The sequence below is a fragment of the Diadema antillarum genome, unplaced genomic scaffold (genome assembly GCF_040938485.1).
Source record: "Diadema antillarum isolate AM-2024a unplaced genomic scaffold, OU_Dant_1.0 scf00000119, whole genome shotgun sequence".
Classification (NCBI taxonomy): Eukaryota; Metazoa; Echinodermata; class Echinoidea; order Diadematoida; family Diadematidae; genus Diadema; species Diadema antillarum.
Window position 1 is genome coordinate 1,580,427 of NW_027271008.1, and position 25,746 is coordinate 1,606,172.

General features: G+C 39.1%; 1 protein-coding gene across 1 annotated transcript; it reads right to left on the bottom strand.

Moving 5' to 3' along the window:
• LOC139720013 (85/88 kDa calcium-independent phospholipase A2-like) lies at positions 1 to 23,855 on the bottom strand. Its single transcript, XM_071631391.1, has 14 exons — positions 23,528 to 23,855; positions 22,819 to 23,093; positions 21,797 to 22,012; positions 18,828 to 19,014; positions 17,993 to 18,177; positions 17,183 to 17,462; positions 15,540 to 15,669; positions 13,313 to 13,468; positions 10,321 to 10,629; positions 9,481 to 9,631; positions 8,308 to 8,444; positions 6,264 to 6,418; positions 4,905 to 5,075; positions 1 to 2,972 (listed from the first exon to the last, which is right to left on the bottom strand). The coding sequence occupies exons 2-14, from the start codon at positions 23,055 to 23,057 to the stop codon at positions 2,754 to 2,756; spliced, it is 2,535 nt and encodes an 844-aa protein (XP_071487492.1). The 5' UTR covers positions 23,058 to 23,093; positions 23,528 to 23,855; the 3' UTR covers positions 1 to 2,753.
• Between the last annotated feature and the right edge of the window lie 1,891 nt (positions 23,856 to 25,746).

Sequence of the window (25,746 nt, forward strand, 5' to 3'; positions counted from 1 at the left end):
CTTAGGCGAGTTTAACTGTATATTAAATTTAAGGTTTATACAGTTCTGAAATTGATATACATGTACTAGGATATGTCAAGCTACATATAAATGAAAATGTTAATGGCTACTGATACATTACCCAGACACCTTAACCAGATAAATGCCACTCAACTACTTGAAGGAATGATTTAGTGTCAGAGAGTAATAGATCATGGCACACCAGCAAACTTTAACATGTCAAAAATAAATACAACAGCTATGATAACATTTCATTTCAATTAAATGTCATCAATGAGTACATGATTAAGTGCACCTCCTATACATTAAATGACCGCTTGGAAATATTGTGTCAAATGTTATATTCAACTTCATTACATTGCACTATTATCTAAATGAAAACTCATACCCACTGGAACATCATAAAAGCAGCTGCATATCATATTTGTCACAAAAGGATACAATCCTTTTTTGTCCATAATATTTGTTTAAGTCATGATTGATGAAGAATTATCTAAAGGTAAATCATGCAGCACACTTTGTTCATTCTTTGTGATAGAGATGTCAACACTTTACTTCATATCCCTAATGTTCACTACCTCCACCAAGGGAGGAGGTTACGTTTTCGTTACCATTTGTTTGTTTGCCCATGTGCAAAATGACTCAAAAAAGTTGTGCACGGATTTGGATGAAACTTGCAGGAAAGGTTGAGAATGACACAAGGAACAGATGATAAAATTTTGGTAGTGATCCGGAAAGTTAATGGATTTTACGAAGGATTTTCAATATTTTGGCAGGTAGGGTCAATGAACTTTGGGAGATCATGCTGCACATTTTTGAGGTTTTCATAAGCGCACGAAAGTGTGTGCTCTACTGCGAGGCGCGCCACACAGATGAGGGTTGATGACGTAACAAAAGGCCTCTGTATTGGGAATTTGAGCAATTTTAGCATGCATATGTATGGGTGGATTTCACTGATCTCTATGGAAGAACAAGATAATTGGTGAAAATTAGCTGCTTGGCGGAGGTCTGTGCTCTCAGAATGCTTCTCTAGTTGATCTATTTATTTGCAGATTGCTATCCTGTCTTTGCAAGAATCATTTATTATTTCTGCATCTCCCCACCTCTTGAAGCAGCATCTAAGGCCCGCCGCACACTATACAACTCACGACTATACGACTGACAGACTTTGGATCTGAAATAAACAAACGTGTTTATTCTGAGGCTATTGTGATTTATTTCGGATCCAGAGTCTGTCAGTCGTAAGGTCGTGAGTCGTACAGTGTGCGGTGTGCTTAAGATAATACAGTGACAACTGACTCAGTGATAACCTGTCCGTAATGGCCACCTGCTTAGTGCAGCTGCTACTAGCTCTCTTTGAGAGAAAATGTGCAATAAGGACATAACACACAACAGCAGCCACATGTTGAATGTGGCTACAGGCCATCTGATTTGGCTCCCATTGGAAATATTCTACTGGTGTGCAGCAGCCACAAACTGGAGGTTGAGCCTTGTCTTTCTATGAACTAAGCAGTCACCCCATTACCATTGTTTCTGCCACAGCTTCTGCATCTCATATAGCTGCCCATTTGAGGGCCAATGCCATTACTAACTATTAAGAAACTATGAACCATACCCTGTTTTTAGCATTCATGTATGTCTGAGATACAACAATACAAAATGTATGAATTAGTTTTAGTATGACATGACATACATTTGACATGTACAACACAATTTATTGATAAGCTCAACTGGTCACAAAACTGCTTATAAATCTGTAAGGCCACATTTCGTCTCCCTTGACAGATAGTGGTGATTTATAGAAATTTCAATACATGTTTGTGGTACATGATTTGTGCGTCTCACACTCATATAAACAAATTCTTGTTATTATGCCTCTTGAAACACACTGTCACAAAAATACACATGCATGAAAATGCACTGTGCAAAAAGAACCCGTAGCATAATGTATTAAAAAAAAAGTGGTTTCTCCTTCCAGCGAAACAATAGCTTTAGCTCCTCAGGACTTACAAAAAAACAACAACCCAAACAAACACTTTGGCGCTTTGTGACATCAGCTTCACCAATGTAATCATCCATGATTTGATGCAAAATTTAAATTTTGAAAGTGTCTATGCACACCATTACTTCATTAGCTTTATCAATGTCTATCGTACACAGCCTAAAGAATGGGAGATACCAGAATATTCCAACAGTATGACACGGTTTGACAGCCAACTCATGTGAGCCTGTTAATATTATAACATAAGTAGTTACTACGAGTAAAACAATATGTGTTTTTGTATGTAATAAAACATGGATAGAAACATGTATAGAAATGACTGATTTCAAACTGACAAATATCTAGGTCAATAACAAATGTGAGAACTTTCAAATCATTTATGATTTTCGCTACTACCTATCACACACTCTGAGCCTTGGAATAGCAGAGGGTAAATGTGATAATAATGAAAATCTTCAGCTAACAAAAATCACACAAAATTGTCTGAATAACATATCAAAGAAACAATGAGAATGTTATGATCATTATGTACACTCTCATACAAAAAAAAAAAATAAGGCATATATGTCATTGCACTTGTTCTATTGAGAAAATCTTGCACAAAAGCAGAGTCTAATTAATTTCTAGGAGTCACATATTAAAGCAGTTACAAAACGAAATGCTAATTTGCTGTGATAATAGGTTTGACGAATATATACTTTATGTCAGTCTATGGCACATGATGTGGTCATCTAGGTTTGTTACGGCGTCCTCACAAAGAATTCGCCACATTTGCCAACTGCGCAATCTTGTCCTTGTTCTTCTGGATGTAGAGTTGCGTGTCGTACATCATTTTGAGCAGCATGTGATCTCTTGTTTCGTCCATGGAGATGTCTGCACTCAACGGGGGGCTGAGGCGGAAGAAGGGTGCTCCTATGGAGTGGCACCATGCCCTCGCTCGGTCCACAGACCGCATCCGAGAATCACACACCTTAGGACGACAAAAGACAAGAGGCAAATCAGAACACTATCTACATACAATCAAACCTGCCTTAGCGGTCACCTGTCTATAGCAGCCACCTGCCGTAAGCGGCCACTGAAAAATCCCCCTAGGAGAAAAGCCATGCTATAGACCGTATGTATAGCGGCCACCTGTCTAACGCGGCCAACAGCCACCAATTTTGCCTCCCATGGTAGACTTTAACCCGGGGCTTTAACCTGTCTATAGCGGCCACAGACCCATACGGAGCCGCAGCTGAGCCGATAATTCAACACGTTTTTCCATTTTGCAGCAGTGCCTATTATTCGTGGCTAGCGTTCAGTCATGGCCACCGCTACATTCACCCACCATTAAAGATAATAAAAAGTTTTGGTACCTCAAAAGTTTCCTTGAATTTCCTTGTCTTAGTTTGTGTTTCAGGTTAAAGTACCTTTCATATAACTAACACTGTGAGACTTACTCGCCCCAAAGTGCTGTCATGTCTTAGTAATCATGCAATTAACTGCGACCAGCAGCCCCATACGCATAGCGACCAGCAGTCCCATACGCATAGCGTAATCGGGCTTCGCATTATAGCATTCAGGATCATGACAGATTTAGTATCGCAGGATAAATGTCAACTTAAAATCCCAAAAATTCTTCAATTTGAAGACTTACCAATTAAGGTGAAGTATTGAAAACAGGCTTCGGGCAACGTTTGGTTCTGCCTATAGTCCCTTTCTGTTCGAATTGATGACTGAATGTGACTCGGTTGAGAGGATCTTGGGAGAGCTACCATACACTGAATACTACAGCCAGTGCATGCGAACACATCACATGCGCACAAATTTCAAATCCATCAACGGATAAGATGTTTGTGTGCGCATGCGCTGGCAGTAGTAGTCAGTGTAGTAGCTCTCCCAAGGTCCTCTCGACCGAGTCACATTCAGTCATCAATCCGAAAAGAAAGGGACTATTTGCAGAACCAAACATTGTTCGAAGCCTGTTTTCAATACTTCAACTTAATTGGAAAGTCTTCAAATCAAAGAAATTTTTGGATTTTAAGTTGCCATTTACCCACGATACTAATTCTGTCATGATCCTGAATGCTACAATGCAAAGCCCCATTACGCTATGCGTATGGGGCTGCTGGTCACAGCTAGCTATGCGTACAATGGGCTGCACGCTGCTGGTCGCAGTCAGTGGTTTCGTACAATATTTATCGACGCCGTACGGCGACAGCTCTGGTACGAAACCATTATTGCATGATTACTAAGACATGAGAGCACTTTGGGGCAAGTAATTCTCACAGACAATGTACTTTAACGTGAAACACAAACCAAGACAAGGAAATTCAGGGAAACTTTTGAGGTACCAAAACTTTTCTTTATTATCTTTAAGTCATAGTAATGCACTTGATAGTGAAAATCTTGCTTGAAGTAGGCCTGATCATGCTACTGTGCAAGAACTGGATCAATACTGGCATTGTTCACAATGCAATGCACACAAAATGTCTGATAACCTTTCTAAAGCAGCCACTCTTTTCTGTCTCCCTTGGGTGGCCGCTATAGACAGGTTTGACTTTACTGTAAATTCAAGACTCGTTCATTTGATGGAACATGATAATCACAAAATGTTCTATTTCTGTTCAAAATGTCTATACAAATGCTGCATATATGAGAATGAAAGTATTTTATGTAGCATTTCAAGTATTTGTTTATCAAGATATTCTGTCCATTGGTGGATAAATACACACAAACAAACAAAAATTCCTCCTACTTTAAAGTCCCATTACTCACAAAACTTCTGCTACAACCAGTCTTTGGGTTAAAAGGAAGAATTAGGAAGGAGGATGCTCCTGATCAGTCCAATGACAACACTATTTGACTGCCAATAATGAATCCTAGATGAATCTCGCATCCAGCGGGCCAGGGCCCTTCTCACCTGTTCCACCATGATGTCCACTAGGTTGGCCCCGCCCGCCAGGGACTTGGCCGCCCCAATCAGGTCCACAGCACTGTTTGGTCTCACAATCTCCACATGAGAGATGGGTTTCAGGGGAACCAGTCCAGTGCCCAGGGACACCACCAGTCCTATCTGACGTGCTTCCTCACCCTAGAAGGCACAAAATAGATCAGAAGAAAATTTACATCGATGTAGGGCAATTTGTCAATCAGTTGCAATGAAAACACCTCGACGGAAGAATTTTCATGAATTTGAATAACAAAAGCAGTACCCGCTGCATGCTATAAGGATTAGAACCAACACTTGCTGTCGGGCGAAAGCTCGGTGGTCTAATGGAGATGACGCCTGTCCAGTGATCAGGAGGTCGTAGGTTCGAATCCTGCTTGAGTATGTACGCCCATGATTTTTTATCATGGCTACTACTAAAACACTGATCAATTCAGTGCTTATTTACGTCGATGTAGGGCAATTTGTCAATCAGTTGCAAAGAAAATTTGGGGACGTGCATTTATTACTTCGTTACAGAATAAGAAGAGAACTTATTCACACCTGTAAAAGTGGATATTTTCGGGTGAGTAAATTTTCGCACTCGGCCGAGTAAGATGAATTTTGCGTGATTTTAATTCCATGGAATCAAGACATTACATGGTGGTACATATAGCAAGTAAAAATATAAGGGCGCTTTTATTTTCACACTAGTTTAAGGTTGTGGGGAATGCACGAAAATTTCCTCAACGCGAACATTTCCACTTTTACAGTATTCATTTTCATAAATGCTATGACTTTCTATGAGTTTGTCTACACACTGCTTGGATCTATGACCGTACTTAATAGTATATCATAGCTAGAAAGAAATCAAATTCCTTCTATTCACAAAACCAAGTCAGGAAGTCAGTATATATTCGCTGCAAGACAATCTAAGATCCAGTTTTGTCGAATGTCAAGTGTCAATTTTTTTTTCCCCATTTGCAGAAAATGGTCATAATTTGCAAACCCTTCTTTAATAGCTGATATCTGCCACTAAACTTGGCCTTGAGAGGTTGTCCAGAGTCAAAACAGAATGTATTTATCGTTATTTCGAGCTAAAATACAGGATCACCTGCAGTTTCTTTGATTTTTTGAGGGTTGATTGTGTCCTCGGTTGTCTAAAGAGTAACGGTTACCCCTTCAGACAGAAAATCTCAGTATGATTATGAATCAATCATTGTTACATGCTTGTTTAGTCATCCTCAGGTTACTAAAAGGCCAGTTAAGGTCCATTTTGGTGAATGAGGACTTTAAAATGCACAGAAGAACACTTTTAAATATCAAACACAACCAGCAAATATACGCACACACCTGTGACTTTTTGTACATGTAGAATTCCTGGATTTCAGTTAGCGCATCTAGCGTTGGATTATTTGAAATCAGACCGCCGTCCAGAAAGCGTCCCATTGGTCGGAAGTACGTAGGAGCAGCTCCGCTGGAACGTGCAGCACGCCATGCGAGTTGTTCTAATGATGATGGAAAACATATCATTATATCATCCAGATATTACACTGTTTCCCATGCTAGACATTATGCATGGTAAAGTAAGCACATGTGGCTCTTAATAGACAGCTACTTAACTTGACAAAAAGCTGCATCACTTCGGTGATCCCTCGCATTTATCCCCAAGTTGAATTATCCTTCGGGTTTATGCCAGATTCAAGTGTGTGCGTGTGTGTCACACACAAACACACTGCTATAGCTTCTGACCACCCGAGCATTGAGAATTAAGGGTTTCTGGGACGAACATTGAACTAGGGCTTTCTATAGCTCAGTCGGTAGAGCACCGGTCTAGCAATCCGGAGGTCTCGGGTTCGACTCCCGATGGAATCCCATTTTCTGTGCTCATCTTTCCACTAATACAGTTGTAAGTTTAGACCAAGATAAATTTTTTTTTTTTTAAACCAATTACAATGGAAACAAAGACAACAATGACATCACTAAACGCAATAACAGTGACAACAACAAACAGATTAGAAACAGATGACATCTTTCCCCAGGGTAAGTCAGCTAGCCAGTGTAGTGATATGGCAGAACTGAAGTAGAAACAAACTATTACAGGAGCTGTTTCCCTGAACATACCTGTGGATTCATTGAATGCAAAATGACATTTAAAGAAAACATAAAACTTTTTTTTTTCACAAATCTTAATTTTTGTGTGTCTGAAAAGTTGTTGTTGTGTTTTACAGAAAAGAAGAGAGAGAAAAATGGGGCCCTTTAAAACAAATAATTTGCCCTATCTGAAATTTGCCCCATCTAAAAAGTGTCTAAAAAGCACATATTCCTTTCACCTGTGGATGAGATATGTGAAGGTAAATATCACTATCCATGCCTTCTGGAAGAGCTAAAATTGTAGGTCATACACTCTTTCAATATCATCACAGAAAATAAATCATAAGAAATTCCTTGTAAATCTTCTATTGTTCTTTTGCTTTGACATTACAAACTGTCATGAGATCCATTTAGAGACAGCAACACACGGAATTGACAAAGACTATAAAAAATCCATAAATTTTTAATGGATCATCTTATTTCTTTTTCAAATCTTTGATGAGTGTTTCACTAATCTGTCCATTCACTGGATCAATGAGTACATTTTCATTGTGAGAGCTCCTGGCTTTGGTAATTTGAAAAGGGGATTCCCATTATAACTAAGTCCGCAGGACCAGCTGTTCTCTTTCGTTATAAGACTGTAAAAAAATCCATAAATTTTTAATGGATCATCTTATTTCTTTTTCAAATCTTTGATGAGTGTTTCACTAATCTGTCCATTCACTGGATCAATGTGTACATTTTCATTGTGAGAGCTTCTGGCTTTGGTAATTTGAAAAGGGGATTCCCATTATAACTAAGTCCGCAGGACCAGCTGTTCTCTTTCGTTATATCAAAATTTTGTTATAACCGAAAAAATAAGCAACAAAAATACATAGAGTGGATAATGTTGCGGCCTGAATATTTACTTCGTTGTAAACTGGACTTTCGTTATAACCATGTTCATTATAACGGGAGTGCACTGTATTTACGGTGACACAACATTTGCTCCAGCCACAAGTGCTCTGGTCTCATTATCTCCAAGGACTTAAGGTAGGGTTAGAGTTGTGATAGGGTTTCATGTTTAGGTTGATATGAGGATTAGGATTAGGGTTAGGGTTTTGTTTGGCTTAGTGTGCAGAAATTTCATGGGAGCAACTATCGCAGAAGCATATGTCATGGAACCGTATCTACAAATCATGGTCATAAAAATGATTGAAATGATGAGTGGCTATGTCCTGTTTACAACCAAAAATAATTTTGGAACAAAACAAAATTGGTGGATGGTGATGGCATATCACCATGGCAACAAACTGGTCTTCACCTGAGGATTTGAGCACAGGTTGGAAAGGAGGTTGGTTGGCTGCTATCCACGCTGACGACGTTTCCGGTGCTTCATAGTTCCGGAAGAGATGAAGGGCCGGCGGGCTCCTGTCCCCAAGAGTTCCAGAAACCATTATTCTGGAGGAGACGAGAGAAGAGATTGTACAAGTGTTGTCAGTTTACGACACACCTCAGGAAAATATTAGATATGTTTAACAAAAATGATGCTTACTTGCAATATTGACATTTTAGCACTGCCATTAATTGTATCGACTGTACTGATCTGCAGAGCTTCTTATCTCCTCTTCTCCCATGTTTCGCCACCGAGATGTCTCAGACTTTGAACTTGAGTGTACCAAGATTAACCCATGAAGAGATATTTCGTTGCTGGGATGACAAGATCTTGTATCTCAAATTTTGGTTAAAACAACTTTTTTTGGATAAATGGTCAGATAATCAGTTCAGTGATGTCCTGTCAAAATCCTAGCTGTCTTACCCCCAAAATGAAGCCACCATGGCATGACAAAGGAGAGGCTCTCCCATTTGATTTAGCGCTTTGGCTACCATGTTTTTTTGGTCTGCTGAATATTTGACATTTTGTATACGAGGTACTGACACCCCAGTGACGATCTGTATTTTCTCTGCATTCATATTCATGGACTGCAGGCTACATCTTAAGACATATTACAATACACACATACTAATCTCAGGCATCTTTACACACATGACACCAGACGATATCAGGTTTCACTTTTCACTGGCATTTTATCAACTAATAACAACGTCATCTGCACAACCAATTCATAGTGATATTTTAGATTAGATCTTGCATACACAAGTACTTTAAGCTGTACCTGGATTAAAAAGAGCATGAGTGCTAACCAAATAATTGTTTCACATCTTAATGTCAATTGGGGATATCCCTTCTATTGTCAATATTACTAGGCTTTTTGTTGATACACAATATATCTAAGTTTTGTCACTTTTTATCTTACCTTGTTTTCCCTTCTCTCTCTCTCATATCTATTTCCCTTCATTTCTTTATTTTCCTTCCCTCAATGTGCAAAGAGATATCAAATGATTTTTTTTTGTGATAAGTGCCATACAAATAACTTTTTTTTATTATCATTATTATTTTTTAGATATTGAACATTGACACTTGAACATGACATACCTTGGATACTTGAACTTGTCGATAGGCGTGTCAGCTCCAAATGCATCCCGCAGGAACTGTTCCAGCTTCTCTGAATTGTACGGCCTCCCACCAACGAAAACCTCATCCTTTAGTCCCATGTACAGCTTCCTGCATTCTTCCACAGAGTAACCTAAAAGGAATATGTATGCAAGTCCAGGAGTCAAAAAGGTTTGAGAGTAGCAAAATTCACACGCCTTTGCAAGATACTTAATTACTCACTGTTCAAAAGTGCTAATTGCGTTGATATGACCTATTGTACTTAAAGGGGCATTCCAGACGATTTTTGTAATTTCACATCATGTAGTACATAAATCAATGACTCCATGATAGATTTGTGGAATTTATTGTGGTTCTTGAGCAGAGAAACAATATTTTGAAAAACCTTAAACAAATTACGCTGAACAAGGATGATGATATATGAGACTCACATATTTCAGAAATGTAGCTGTGTAATTCCATTACAAAACTGCTTGCTTGCGAGTTCACCTGTGCATAAGCAATGCATGCATTCCTCTTTTGTTCTGCTTCTTTGAGCCCCAACTCATGCATTCTTAAGGTGACTCTGCCATGTTATCATCCTTGTTCATTGCAATTTGTTATAAATTTCGAAAATATTCTTATTCTTCATCCCAATTATCGTAAATTCTGAAACTCTGTCTTTAGTATAACTAATTTATAGTGGTTCAAATGTAAAAATTTGAAAATCATCCGGAGGTCTCCTTTAAGTGACTCTTATTGTTTGCCACCCATACAGACACACCCACAGACCTTCAAGCTAAATCTTGCTACTATCCAGTCAGAAGTATGCATGGCTCTTACCCTGAGACAGCGCTATGGCCAAGATCCCTCCAGTGCTGGTTCCAACAATCCAGTCAAACATTTCTGTGATTTTCCTCCCAGACGCCTTCTCGATGGCAGCCAGAAGCTGCGTCAAAATGAGCCCCTTGATTCCGCCTCCATCGAGACAGAGCACCGTATCCTTGGAACGCCGACAGGATGGGTCTGGCAAGCCATCAGTTTCCATGGCAGCGCTATCCGGAGCATCGACACCACCAGGTAGTGGCCGTCTTTGGGTCGAGACTGCTGAGCATGTTTCATTGACACACTCTGTCAGGTATTTGTCGTATACTGCATTCCAGAAAGATTAATACGGGAACCCATTACTCAGAGAAGTGATTGTTGCAACTGTGTGGAATTATTAATTTAAGAGCATTTCAGAGTACAAACTTCATCTACTGTAAAGGTGAAAATTTTTGAGGTGTTAAAATTTTCGTGCATTTCGCGCAACCAGAAACTAGCATGAAAATAAAAGCACTCCCATAAATTTGCTTGCCATATGTTCCAGTGTTCGGTGTCTTGATTCCATGGAATTAAAAACATGCGAAAATCATCTTACCCGGCCGAGCGCGAAAATAACTCAAATGAAAACATCCACTTTTACAGTAGTTTCAACGCTGAGAGGTCAACAAAAGAAGTTCACTGAATACCAGTATGATTCCATGTGAGACAGATCATGTCGATACATAATATTTGTAGCTTTTCCCCATGGATTTTTCTCAAAGAAATCTTTTGTACATGGTACTAGTACTTAGTAATTGTCACATGAATAGACACATAAGGTTTCATAACAGGCAGGCAAAGTGAGCCATAAATGTTGATTTATAATACAGGGAGACAGCAATCTGCAAGAAGGTAACTTTGAATGAAGGACTAATCTCTACAACAGATTGATGAAGACTGTAGTTCAACTGAGAATAAACAAGGAAAAGTAGAAATTACGCGGTGCGTAATATATGTCCCCGCCGGAAGTAGCATTTTGTAGCAAAATGTGCAATATAGGTTAAAAATCAAGGTCAAAGGTCAAAGAAGTCAAAGGTCAGAATTCTGTGTAAAAGTTTTGAAGCCCTCACCTAGTGCCATCACATAAAGCAAACGGAATCAAAATCGGGTTAGAAATGGCGAAGGAGTAGCATTTTATAGCCAATGTACAATACAGGTCAAAAATCAAGGTCAAAGGTCAAAGAAGGAAAAGGTCAAAATTCTGTGTAAAGTTTTGAAGCCCTCACCTACTGCCATCACATAAAGCAAACGGAATCGAAATCGGGTTAGAAATGGCGAAGGAGTAGCATTTTGTAGCCAATGTACAATACAGGTCAAAAATCAAGGTCAAAGGTCAAAGAAGGCAAAGGTCAAAATTCTGTGTAGAAGTTTTGAAGCCCTCACCTAGTGCCATCACATAAAGCAAACGGAATCGAAATCGGGTTAGAAATGGCGAAGGAGTAGCATTTTATAGCAAAATGTACAATATAGGTCAAAAATCAAGGTCAAAGGTCAAAGAAGTCAAAGGTCAAAATTCTGTGTAGAAGTTTTGAAGCCCTCACCTAGTGCCATCACATAAAGCAAACGGAATCGAAATCGGGTTAGAAATGGCGAAGGAGTAGCATTTTGTAGCAAAATGTACAATATAGGTCAAAAATCAAGGTCAAAGGTCAAAGAAGTCAAAGGTCAAAATTCTGTGTAGAAGTTTTGAAGCCCTCACCTACTGCCATCACATAAAGCAAACGGAATCGAAATCGGGTTAGAAATGGCGAAGGAGTAGCATTTTGTAGCCAATGTACAATACAGGTCAAAAATCAAGGTCAAAGGTCAAAGAAGGCAAAGGTCAAAATTCTGTGTAGAAATTTTGAAGCCCTCACCTAGTGCCATCACATAAAGCAAACGGAATCGAAATCGGGTTAGAAATGGCGAAGGAGTAGCATTTTGTAGCAAAATGTACAATATAGGTCAAAAATCAAGGTCAAAGGTCAAAGAAGGCAAAGGTCAAAATTCTGTGTAGAAGTTTTGAAGCCCTCACCTAGTGCCATCATATAAAGCAAACGGAATCGAAATCAGGTTAGAAATGGCGAAGGAGTAGCATTTTGTAGCAAAATGTACAATATAGGTCAAAGGTCAAGGTCAAAGGTCACGACCGAAATTCTGTGTAGAAGTTTCAAAGCTCCCATGTAGTGCTATCATATAAAGCAAACAGAATCAAAATTGGCTCATAAATGACAGAGAAGTAGCAAATTGAAGATTTTGATCACACACGGACGCACACACGGACACACGGACGGACGGACGGACGGACGGACGGACACACACACGTACGGAGCCCGTTTCATAGTCCCCTGCTCGAACTCGTTCGGCGGGGACAAAAACAGAATATCTAAATCATATAACATACAGTCCTGTTGATACTTCAAAATAGCCATTCATGTTTTCTGCAAGCAACCAAAGATATCATCCTTGTCTTTTTTTTTTTTTCTGCATAGCAATTGACAGAGCAAACTGAAACATAAACATCCTCTGTTTTGGAGTACAAAAAAGATCACTTGTGTATATATTGCAAGCAAAATTCTGTGATTTGCAATTAGATTTTATGTAGCTAATTTAAAGAAAAGTTGGTGGACAACCCCTTTCCTCCTCTCCCCTCCCTCCAATAATGAAATATGGCTCCTCATGCTTGGTAAGATTTTGAGGTTAATGTATGTAGAAACTCACTAATACGTTGACCTTTATGAACACAACAACCCCCAAACCCTAGATGTAATTAAAGCCACCAGTCAAGCCTGCTCAGGTTCAACAATAACACAGTTACTTCCTCTGGAAGTCAGCTATGATGTAGAAGGGATTATGGGAGTTGGTAATTCCTTTTCATCACTATCTGGACATCCTTGATGATCAGCTGAAAAGCATGCCAACGGTTGTGCCAAGTGGCAAACACAAACAAAGAACAGGGGAAGTTTTAACAGTATCATGGATCACGTCTCACCCTTTGCTCCGGCATCGATCTGGTCAACATCATTCTTCGGGGCCATGCCATTATATTGACCACCATGCTTGCATCCCCCTTGGCAGCCCTTGGTGCCCGGTTTGCAACGCTCCGCTCCAAACTCGTGAAGAGTATATATCACCTCTGAGTTGATACCTGCAAAACAACAACAGGAAATACATACAGCTATCAAAACAACTAGCATGACACATAATGCTAGATAATGACATTTCTTAATATGACAGCAAATGTGGAACTAAAAATAGTATGCCTCCTCTATAGAGCATGATTTTCCCAATAGGTCTAGAGAACATCTTGCCAATGTGAAACAGTGATTTCATGATTGACAAATAAACACTACCTCGTAAAACACCAATTTTCATGACAATACTTTTAGCCATTTTCAAAATATGGACAAAAACAGTGACATTTAAATATTTTCTATTGACTTTTGACCCAATGACCCAAAACTTTTCCTGAATACTCATTGTGCAGTAACAAACATATATACCAAGTTTAATCAAGCGTATACACTGAGCCATTTCAATGGTACATTAAGCTGCATGAAGAAAACATTGTAATTTCATGGAGGGATGGACAACCCAAAAACATAACGCCTCCTACAGGCATAACAATATAGCATATTGCGGTAAAGCTATTATTTGTCATATGAATACATTTCTATTCAGTTTTCAAAGAGGACTGGAGGTGGGGGGGGGGGGGGGTTTCCCCCGAAATGAGGCAATTATACATTTAAAAAATAAATAAAAATCTTGCAAAATTACCTGAGAAATACATTAATTCAAGGCCACACACATTACCAATAAAGTTGTTTGTTTGTGTGTGTTTGTTTGTTTTAAATACTTCCTATAATGGTGCATAACATTCAAGTAAAGCTTTCATTTGTCATATAAATACATTTCTATTCAGATTTAAAGGGACTGGGGGTGGAAAGGTTTTCCCCCTGAAATGAGGTGATAGAACATAAGCAAAAAACAAACAAACATACAAATGAAAAAATCTTGTGAAATTGGCTGAACAATACATTTAAATCTAGGTCAAACCACAAACCCATAAAGTTGTTATTTTTTTGTGTGTGTTTTGAATACCTACTGCAATAGTGCATAGCAGCTCACTAAACAATCATTTTCAGAAGGCCAATGAATGGCTCATAATCAATCATTTTTGAGTGGGTCACAATTCATAGTCTTTGTTCTATCCATTTCACCAGGCCTGGGTATAGTTTGGGTGATTCAGAAATTTACAAAACAACATTGGTAGAACTTTTTTTTCTCATGACAATCAGAAGCTGAAATCATATGACATACCTGCAAGAAACAGGAAGTATCATTAGACCTTACTCATTAGAGAAAACTATTATTTGTCATGTAAATATATTTCTATTCAGCTTTCAAATAGATCTGGGGGCGGGAGGTCTTCCCCCGAGATGAGGTTTCAGTACATTAAACAATAATCTTGTGAAATGACCTGAGCAATACATTTAAATCAAGGTCACACAAACAAATCAATAAAGATGTTTATTTATTTGTTAGTGTTTATCCTTTTCATTACGCATGGGTATAATTTTTACAAAACAACATTGGTAGAACTTTATTTTTATCTCACTATATTCAGAAGTTGAAATCATTCGTGACCACCCAGCTCAAAACTCACAAAAACTTAGGTCAAAATTAATTCGTACTTTTCTGCATAGTTATAAAATAGTGAGCTCTAAGCTTAAAAGTTGTGTATAACTTGTTAAAACTGGACCATCCTAACCCACTCAAAAAGTGTTTCACCCAAGAGAGAGTTAGAAGGTGCAGTTTCATATGAAAAGTAAAAAGAGGATTTAAAGATCTTTAAATTCAATTTAAATGAATCATAATGAATGATTCAAGATGAATGAAAACATATTCTACTTCCAAGTAAAAGCAGCACCTGTCTGGAAAAATAAAAGAGGAAAAAAAAAATATACATATACTGTAGTCCAGAAAAAAAAAATTGCCAACACCTCGATTTTAGTTTGTCCTATCAAGCTGTCAAAGTTTGACTGTAGCCTAGGTAGAGAAACGATTACTCTCCCAGGTAAGACAAATTTTACAGATTTGATTCAGTCAACCCAAATGACCAGTACACAGAATGGTAATCTGCAACTTTTTGCTAGTTTTGAGCTGAACGGTCCCATTTGACATGCCTTCAAGAAACCTAAAGGACCATTAGACCTTACCCATCATTCCTCCAATGGTGTTGAGTATGTCTGTTGCAGCCCAGTGCCTGGGGGATTCCCCCTTGTGATTCACAACATTGACATCAGCACCGAACGAGAGCAGCAGATGAAGGACTTGGAGATCTTTATTCTAAGAAGAAATTAGAAAGAAAATTCCATAGCTCTGCCTCTGACTGATAATACTGAGTAGTTCCTTTCGATCTGAACCCCACCCCTCTCTCTATTTGTCTATCTATCTATTTATCTATCCATCAATCTATCCATCTATCTGTCTATCAATCTATGCATGTATGTATGTATGTATGTATGTATGTATGTATGTATCTATCTATCTATCTATCTATCTAGCTATCTATCTATCTCTTGCTATGTTCTAACAACTAGTGTCTTTGAGACAGGTAATTTACCTGTCATGTTTAATAGTTAAGAGTATTTTGAGCTACATTATCAATGTGACAACCTAAGACAACAATTCCAACAATACCTTTCAAGTCATTTTGGTATCCATTTTATGACTCCTTGGGATGCAAATAATGACACTTAAAAGAGGAAATTTACCTGGAAAAGTACTGTATACGCTATAATTTTCGCGTACATAAATTTTCGCGAATTGCCGCTGTCACACATTTTCGTGAGTGGTTAAATTCGCGATTGGGGGACCAGAGAAAATATGAAGTGACAAAGAAAGTGTGAATTTTCAACTTACTAGCAAATAAGAATGATACTATACACTGCATGAAAAAAACTTACCAAACTCTGCGAACTAGTAAGTTAGAATTCAACATTTTTGAAGTGGTTAAGTCCATCGCGCTAGATTTCTGACGAGTGGTCCCCTTGCGATAATGGATTGGCTCTCTACAGTATTCGTAAGTAGACGTGGACATGCGTAAACAAGCTTAGCCAGTATGGTCTGTTCGGTAAGCCGTGACATGGTATACTAGTACTGAAATGTTCGTATCATCAAGGCAAGGGATTCATTTTGGAAGGTAATATTTTCGCGTGTTGTTAATTTCGCGAATAGCTCCCGACTCGCGAAATTCGCGAAAATAAAATCCACGCGAAATATATAGCGTATACAGTAGTTTGTGTAAATAGAATCAGAATAATTACAGAAATAAGACAATAAAAGTTTGGGCAACTTCTGCTGAAAACTGAGAAAGTTTAGTTGTTGTTGTTTTTTTGAAGATGTGATCAATCAAAGACAAATTGGCAATTCTCTGATGTTACATGAGCGCTCAATCCCTATTTACTCTCTAATACAGAGAAGAAATTTTTATATTCCCATCAAGTAAATTTCCATTCCTACATTCACCCTTGTAATAAAATCATTGTAAATGCAAAAAAGTATACCCCATCATCAATGATGAAAACAAGAGAGACTTTATGGAATTTCATAAACAGTGCAAATAGATGGTGAGCTCATATGCTACATTACGGACTTGCCAATTCATGCTTGACTGATCAATTCAAAAAAGTCACAACTTGCTCAGATGTCACCAGAATTTAGCACAAACATTTGCTGTTATGTTTCCTCTCATTTTTCTGCTTCTACTCAATCATACTAATTTTAAGGGTTGACTTCCCCTTTAAGATGTGAGTTTGAGATTTGAGGACATAAACTAGAGTAAAAACTGTGATGTTACCTTGACAGCATGGTGAAGAGGCATGTTGCCATTGCTGTCCGGAATGTTGGGGTCGGCCCCGCTGGTAACCAACGTGAGGGCGCACAGTGGTCGGTTGCGCTTGATCATGATGTTGAGGGCGGTGTCTTTGGTCTTGCTCATGGCGTTGATATCGTGGTCTTGCTCCAGGACCAGCTTGATGAAGTCCGAACTCTTGGCCCAGTGCAGCGGAGTGCCACCATGTTTGGAACAGGGCACTTTGCCGTGGTGACGATGGTTGTCAAATATTGCTTGTGCAGCACTGGAAAGGAGTTTGGTACCAAAGCATTTTCTGAAATCAATCTTTTTTCTTCAATCAAGCTTACACAAGAATAACTTACATGTGATGTATACATGACAATACAGAGATAAAGATAAGAAGACTCAAGTTTAGCAAGAATATCAACTGTGAAGACAATTTCCCCCTTTCAATATTCACTGTTAAACACTTGCATGGCTAATGCAAGGTCTGATATTCCCTATTAATAAAATATATTAAAAGAAAATTCTGTGATTCATAGTCATTCTAGATTCTCTTCAATGCACTGATTACATGTCAAGCACGTAAACTTGAACAATGAATCAAGAAGTGCACACAAACTACCTACGATGAATTAACCATATTTCAAGCACATAAACCTGAACAATGAATCCAAAAAGAAAAGACAAACACAGGAACTCCCTATGACAACATAAGCCTCAAAAAAAAAAAAAAAAAATTATCAGCACAGATATATTAGGATAAATTTTCCCAAACTTCCTGTGGCCTTTGAAACCATTACTTAGACTTACTTTAAGTGGCACCGTTTCAGGGCATAATGAATGGGGTAGCCAACTTTATCGGTCATGTCCACTGCGGCCCCAGCTTTGACCATGCTGACTGCCACATCAAACCTCTCCAGCTGGCAGGCGAGGAGCAGGGCTGTTTGTCCAGCCTGGTTGGGCCTGTCCAGCAGTTCTTTCCTCTTTGGCAGAATCTGAATCAATAACACGGATGAATGAAGCTTTTCATGGAGTTTTGAGGAGTTGGAAGTTGGCTAAGTGAGCTTTCCCTCTTGACTCTTATTGCGAGAAATGACATAGTTTATTATCAAACATGTGTTGCACTTTAAAGGGGATGGCTAGTAACCGATCAGTGGGAATCAGTGGGAATGCTGAGGGATGATTGTTCCAATCCTTGTGGGATTCATTTAAGAGTACATTATATATCTACTGTTGTGTAAAAATGATTTGCTTCAGAACGGTCTCATATTCAAGTAATGTGCAGACTAATGCCCCGTCACTGACCAGGGACGCTTACCTGGAAACATTAAACTGCACATTACTTGAATATGAGACCACTCTGAAGCAAATAATTTTCACACAAGAATGGATATATAATGTACTCTTAAATGAATCCCACAAGGATTGGAACAATCATCCCTCAGCATTCCCACTGATTCCCACTGATCAGTTACTAGCCATCCCCTTTAAGCTATCAACTTTTCCACTTGAAAGAAAAGTGAAGTGAAAAAGACAAAAAGGTAGTCAGCTGCTAACAGTTACATTAAATGAATTGCATGATCGCCTTGAACACAATAGTGCAAGTCAACAGAAAAGAGATGAGGAATGGCATCACTGAACTTACCTTCATGATAACATCACCATATCTTGGTAAGCGGGCAACGTAATGGTACGCATTCTCTCCTTTGCTATCCACGATGTCTATCGAGGCTCCACACTGCAGCAGCTGCGCTACACTCTCTTTAGAACCGCACTCAATGGCCAGAAGGAGAGGGGTCTTTCCTCCCACACATTTCTGGCTGTTGATGTGTCTGTGGCAGAAAAGATTACATGGAAAACAAGGATTACCCACAATTTGATTAGAAAATTTCAGGGGAATGTGAGTTAAATTCCAAATAAGATGATATGTGAAACTCTTGTACCACATGATGTTGTCCACAATACTCCTTTATTTCAGAATGAAGTGAAATGAAAAATTTGGGAGGGGGGAATAAATTGTGAAATGCGGCATTACAATCATTACTGTAAAACATGATATATTGGTGGCACGAAATTTTCGCGAATTGGAGCCGACAGCCTTTTTCGTGGCATGAAATTTTCGCGAATTGCCACTGGCGTTCAAAGCATATAGTGTAGATAAGAAATTCCGCGTGCATTTTAATTTTGCGAATCTTGGCGCTCGCGAAATTTGTGAAAATAAAGTGCACGTGAACATTCCTTGTTTTACAGTACTTGTCTTCCAATCCTAGAGCTATTTCTAAGGAACTCTTCCTCGGATATATCACATGCCTTTAGAAATTGTAAACTCGTCTCTACTTTATGTTTGATTTTGTTTCAGGGGATCTCTGTGCCTTGCAAGAAGACATAGCCATCTACGTACATAGTGTATCGTCCAATATCAACAGCAAGGAGGACAGCTGCAACAGAGCTGAAGCTGTAGTGAACATGATCCAGGATGTAGAAAGTCTACCAAAAGTATTTTATGATAACCTGGCTGTGTACAAGGTTTTGGTAGACTGAGGTGAAATTTAGTAAAAGATTCAAGTCAAGAAAGTTTTCTTTTTCTTTTTCACTAATAAAAAAAAAAAAATGATGCCACTACTGCTCTCTTCTCTATCTCAGTGTATTGCAAGTGACCACTTTTCAGCTGTTGCTAGTATCGCTGTATGTCCCATTTGATGTTGTCTAGCTTTCTCACACAGCCTTTCCTTTTCTACAGGGACATGCAGATTGTAAGTTCAACTAAATCACCTCCGGAAAATAACAATTTTTAGCCCATAAACACGCATTTCCCATTTACACCTGCCCGAGAATACTCTTGACTAGTCTTTGCAGGTTACAATTTTGTCCTATGCGTAGTAAAATCTGATAATTTTTTCATATTTTGATTTAAACCACCTGGAAATTGCAATATTAGGGAATATGAGTTCTTCCTTTTTAGCATTAGCACTTGATTGTACAAGTAATCAAATTCAGATTATTATAATTGTACACCCGAATTAGCTCTTATACTTGTATCACCATTGTAAAGTAGTCCTCTTTTGGTTTGAAAAGGGAATAATAAATATTGATCCTGAAAGATTAATGTCACTGCTTAATCAATCCTATGAAATATGACTAGGAATCCAAATGAATTTAGAAGAAAAGGAGCATTACATTTTACTGCAATCCAACTGAACTTCACATATTTCAAATTCTTCTGTGGATTTAACCTGTTGAAGATATTAAAGTCTCAACTTCTCAAGTATACTTGGGCAGGTAGATGAGAAAATTTATATCATAGCAAAATCAGTTCATCCTCACCGGGTTAACACATAGTTCTGTTAGATTTAAAAGAATACTTGTCAATTCCTTCAAGAGCGACAAATAAACTGAAAAGACATGAGAAAAAAATCTACAAGAGATTGATTTCTAACCTTTCTGGATTCATTGCTATGCTAACCAATGAAAGATCTATTCTATGACATTATCTGCTGGTCACTACCCACAGCCAAGGACAGATTTAAAAGTTAATCCAATAGATTTGATTTTAAATCCTTCTACTATGGAGTGTCACATGGGGCATTTGTACAGTTTTTGTTTTGTTCATGCTTGGTTTTGGTTGTGCTTGCTTCCTAAATAAACCTACAGAAGTTTGCAAATCATCTACAAGTAGGTCTCCTGCAAAGGCATTAGTGGCAATTTAAGGGAAGCATTTATAAGTTTCCCTTCAAAAAGCTTAACCCTAAAAAGACTGGGCTACGTATATTTTGGTAGCTCGAAAGACTGGGGGGGGGGGGGCCTAAAGGGCCCCCCTTAAGATCTCGGCCGTGGATCGCGCAATCGCCGCGGAAATTTGCACAATGGTAGTGTGCGATGTAATCTACAAGAGCGTATATTCAAATTTTCCGAAATAATCTTCTTTTATTTTATTTTGATTAATTATGCTAATATATGCGAGAAATCAGTCTCTTTGATCTAAATCAGTAAATTAAGCTCCAGAAGTGCTCATTTTTGGTCTAATTATTCTTTGTGGCATTCTTAGCAAATGTACATGAAAAAAAAAATTCGGTATCAAAATTAATTTCTTATTTATTTTATTGTTTCATGAATTTCTTATGTATTTCTTTGTTTTTTCAACCTTTTGTTTTTGTTGTTTTTTTAAACAAAATTTGTGGCGACACTTTTTGAAGCATAATACTTCTAAAACAAATTAATTTTAGCCATTGAAAGTAAAAATAAGCATATTTATATGAACCATGTGAAAAAACTCAATTTGCATTGACTTTGTACACAAAATCACATTTTTGAGCCGTTTTCGGCCTCACGTGCATGTACAAAAAGTTATGTAACTTCAGAACCGTACCCCCGGGCGTCACAAATTTGGTGTCAAAATGTGCGGGAAACTCAAAAGAAAAAAGTCATACAGCATCGCGGCGAGAGCATTGCGTGTTGCAGAGTGATCGCGCGAAATGTTGAGGGGGGCCTTTTAGGCCCCCCCCCCCCCCCCCCAGTCTTTTTAGGGTTAACACAAGGAAAGTTTATCATTTAATCACCTTGACTTGTGGATATTCCTGTAACATTCAAAGAAAATTAATACTGAAACAAACTCACTTTAATATTTCGGGTCCCATGAAGGTGTCACTGAGCTTTGCAAGAACTGCCAAATGAGCTGGTGAGAAGTCGTCTGAGTTGCGTGATAAATCGCTGAGCTTCTGTATAGTGGTGATGTCATGAAGTCGAGGTGAGATGTTGAAGAACGGCTGGAGGTACTGATGGAGCAGTATGAACCTGGCAAGGGCGTCATCTTCACTCGTTAACCGGAATAAGCTGGAAAGAGACACAAACACGCTGCCATAAATCTTACAAGTTGTAAACGTGTGAATTATGACTACTGATTCTCATCCTGACATAAATAAGTTTTTACAAGTAGATTTATTCGCTCTATGTGCATGAGGTAACTGCTGAATCTCAAATCCTGACATGATGAATTTGTCCCACATCCGGGCCTAAAATTAAAGATGAAGGAGAGTTTGAAGAAGTCATATCTGGTGGGCATTGTCTCTCCAAATCAGAAATGACAGTTTCCTGAACTCATAATCTGTTGCAGAAATAAACCTGATTGTAATAAGCATTAAAAGCAATGAACAATAATTCTTATGAACATCTTGATCCATATTTCCTTTGAAAAAAATAAGATGTGTGAGTGTTGGGAATAAAATTTTATGGCGAAAAGGGAGTTCATTGAAATTAACTGAACGGCTCATGACTTTTTTACCTTTACCAAGATTAGGTTTTTGCCAGCATTTTTTTTTTAAAAGATGGGTTTTGATGGCATTATTAACCCCTTGAGGACGAGCTGATTTAGCAATGACACAGGATTCCCATAGACACCTGCCCGAGTATACTCGGGACTAGTCTTCAATGGGTAACTAAGGGAAAGGTCTGTGGCGGTAAAAGGAACAGGTCAGGTGTTTTATGTTGACAGCGATGTGGATCCACGATTTTCTGAATGCCTTTCTGGAAACATGTATGCACAGTTCTGCAGGATTGGTGACCCTAATGCCATATCTCTTGTTTTGGAACCTTTGGGTTTAAGACAAGAAATGGTTATTAACAATGGCAATGCACCTCACCTGTGAACCTCTGTGGTTTCTACCGGTGGGTGTAGCACACATTCAAAGATTTTGCTCTTCTCATCACGGTAGACCCTCATCAAGTCTGCGTGCGCAATGACTGCCATGGCTGCATACTTCTGGGGCTTTTCCCTGCGCACAGTCCACATGTAGGACTCCGTGTGTGGAATGCTGCTCATGACAGAGTTGAAGACCAGACTCATAGCCGAGTCCGCAGAAAAGGGATTCTTGAAAGCCATGGTGATTGTCGGCGTTGATGGAGGCTAATGTTGGAGCTGAAGTAAAGGCAAGTAAGAGATTGGAACACTGAAAATGATAAAGTGACCAATCTTAAATGCAAATGTCATCAGATGAGAGGGAGGTAGATACAATACAGATCTGTATCTAACTCTAAGATGCTCAGTTGCACCCAAATGAAACACCTAAAAAATAAACCATGTTATGTAAGCAGACCATCTGTCTTCATTTCTATTCTGTAGTATTTCTACATACACAATATTATCACTCAGTATCATATCACATGAATGATATTATTATTGATGTCTAAATATCTCTAATCCAAATGAACACACGTGAAAGCTAAGGTCGTAAGGAGCGCCCCGGGATAACACGTCACATTTGATGTATACACCAAATCCATGCCAGAGCTTCACAACACAGAATTAATGAAGAGTTATGGCATGCCTTGAAGTACACTCTCGTCTCCCACCTGTGTGTGTTGATCTGTATGAAATCCTCACTCACGCACGATGCGTGGAGTAGCTGTCGACGACCGTACTCCAACGGGCCCTGCTCGGAGAGCACTGGGGAAGCGGCCGATGCAGTCCTTGGGAGGTATCCGGAGGTTAGTTGCTGAGCAGCTAAGTCGCGACGACAACCTCTTCGCTAACTGCGAACGCTGTCTTTCAGAGTGGATGACAATTAACATGTAACTGCGAGATACGCCACTTGTCTTACTCCTGACCCATTTGGTAGAGGAACTTGCAGTGTAAAAATCACTGACGTCGACAATGTTTATTAGTTCTAAGAGACATCATCACCGGTGTACCATCACCACCGCCGACCGCTGCAAAAAGTAACTGTACTTTCGTTCGTAGTTTCGTACCACTTGAATTCATGAACTGTGTCATAGAGGGCGCGTTCTGGCTCGTGAGCAGCGCAGCGGCTGCTAGATAGAGCTCCGTTACAAAGTAATCAGTGCCAGTTAGAGGCCTAGTCAATGCTGCTGCTGCTGCTGATGATGATGATGGTGTTGATTATGGTGATGATGGTGATGGTGTTGATGGTGATAATGGTTATGATGGTGATGGTGATGGTGATGGTGATGATGGTGATGATAGTGACGATGGTGATGATGGTGGGATGGTGGCACCCTACAGAACCTTAGGAACTAAAGTTGCGCTGAAGAACCCCCCCTTTTTTTTTTGCTTGTCAGCTGATGAAACCCGGAAGTGGCAGTCTGAAGTGGGCCCCCACTTTTGAAAACGTGGCTCAGACCATGGGTGATGATGATGATGATGATGATGGTGGTGGTCTTGATGGTGGTGATGGTGGTGATGGTGGTGATGGTGGTGATGGTGGTGATGGTGGTGATGGTGGTGATGATGGTGATGATGGTGATGATGGTGATGATGATGGTGATGATGGTGATGATGATGATGACGACAATTAAGCTGCTTCCGTAGCAAAAATAAGAGATCAATATTCCCTATGCGCTTTACAATAAACCATTTTACATATCATCACAAAAACATATTTGTCAGATTACATTCGAAATTCTGATTTACACGTGCTTGCCATTCACAGAGGCTCGATGCAGCGCAACCAGCATTGATATAACATCAAACAGGCAAAATGGTAAAAACGCACAAATTAAGAGCACTGGACATGGTAGGGTTTTTTTTTAACAGTACAATGTACTGTTTTGAGGAATCCGTCATTTTGAAAAGATTAAAAAGATACTATACCGTTTGATAGTCATGGGCAGTTTGTTAATGCAGTGGAATGCACGACTGCGCATGTTTGTTGGTATCTGGTTGGTGGTGTTTTTTGTTTTGTTTTGTTTTTTTTTTTGGGGGGGGGGGGTCTGGTATACAGGCTGCTTAGACACGTTTTAGAACACATTTTTCCAAATAATAATAATAACCAATATTTATATAGCGCTTTTTCTAAACAGACACAAAGCGCTTCAACAATTGTAACAAAATACAAAGAAAAGAAACAACAGTATTTACAGAACAAAACAGGGAAAGTACAAAGCAAAACAAATAAACAATGACTCTACACTTGTCAGATCACTAGCAGTGGAGACCTTGCTTCTGGAACAAATAAGTTTTCAACAGTTTTTTAAATTGATCTGTGTTAACTGCTGATTGGACATTTGTAGGGAGACTGTTCCAGGATTGAGGTGCTGCAATGTTGAAGGCGCGACGTCCGGCTGTTGTTCGGGTTCTTGTGGTAGTTAGCACAATACGTGTGGTGGACCTGAGGTTATAAGTTGACTGGCGGATGTGGAGGAGCTCAGAAAGATACACTGGTACTTCATTATGGAGGGCTTTGTATGTAAGTGTAGCAGTCTTGAATTCAATTCTCTTAGAGATAGAAAGCCAATGCAGATCATCCATGAGGGGTGTCACACGGGTGAACTTGGACTTATTGTACACTAATTTAGCAGCATGATTTTGGAGAAGCTGTAAACGTTGGATATTTTGTGATGTAGTGCCATATAATAAACTATTACAGTAATCTAGTCTGGAGAGTACAAGTGCTCTCACTGCGTCATGTGCAGAAGACTCATCGAGGTATTTTCTAATGCGACCCAGGTTCCTCAAATGATATCTGATATTGCACGACACATTGGTGACCTGGTCATCGGTAGTCATTTGGCTGTTAAAGACAACACCCAGTATGCGAACTGATGGCGAGGGC

Excerpts from the sequence above, each read along its gene's own strand:
- LOC139720013 (XM_071631391.1), bottom strand. The coding sequence starts at position 23,057 with ATGGCTTTCAAGAATCCCTTTTCTGCGGACTCGGCTATGAGTCTGGTC. Across the intron at positions 6,419-8,307 it reads ACCTGTGCTCAAATCCTCAG|AACAACTCGCATGGCGTGCT; the intron begins GTGAAGACCAGT and ends CATCATCATTAG. Across the intron at positions 5,076-6,263 it reads ACATGTACAAAAAGTCACAG|GGTGAGGAAGCACGTCAGAT; the intron begins GTGTGTGCGTAT and ends TGTGCCTTCTAG.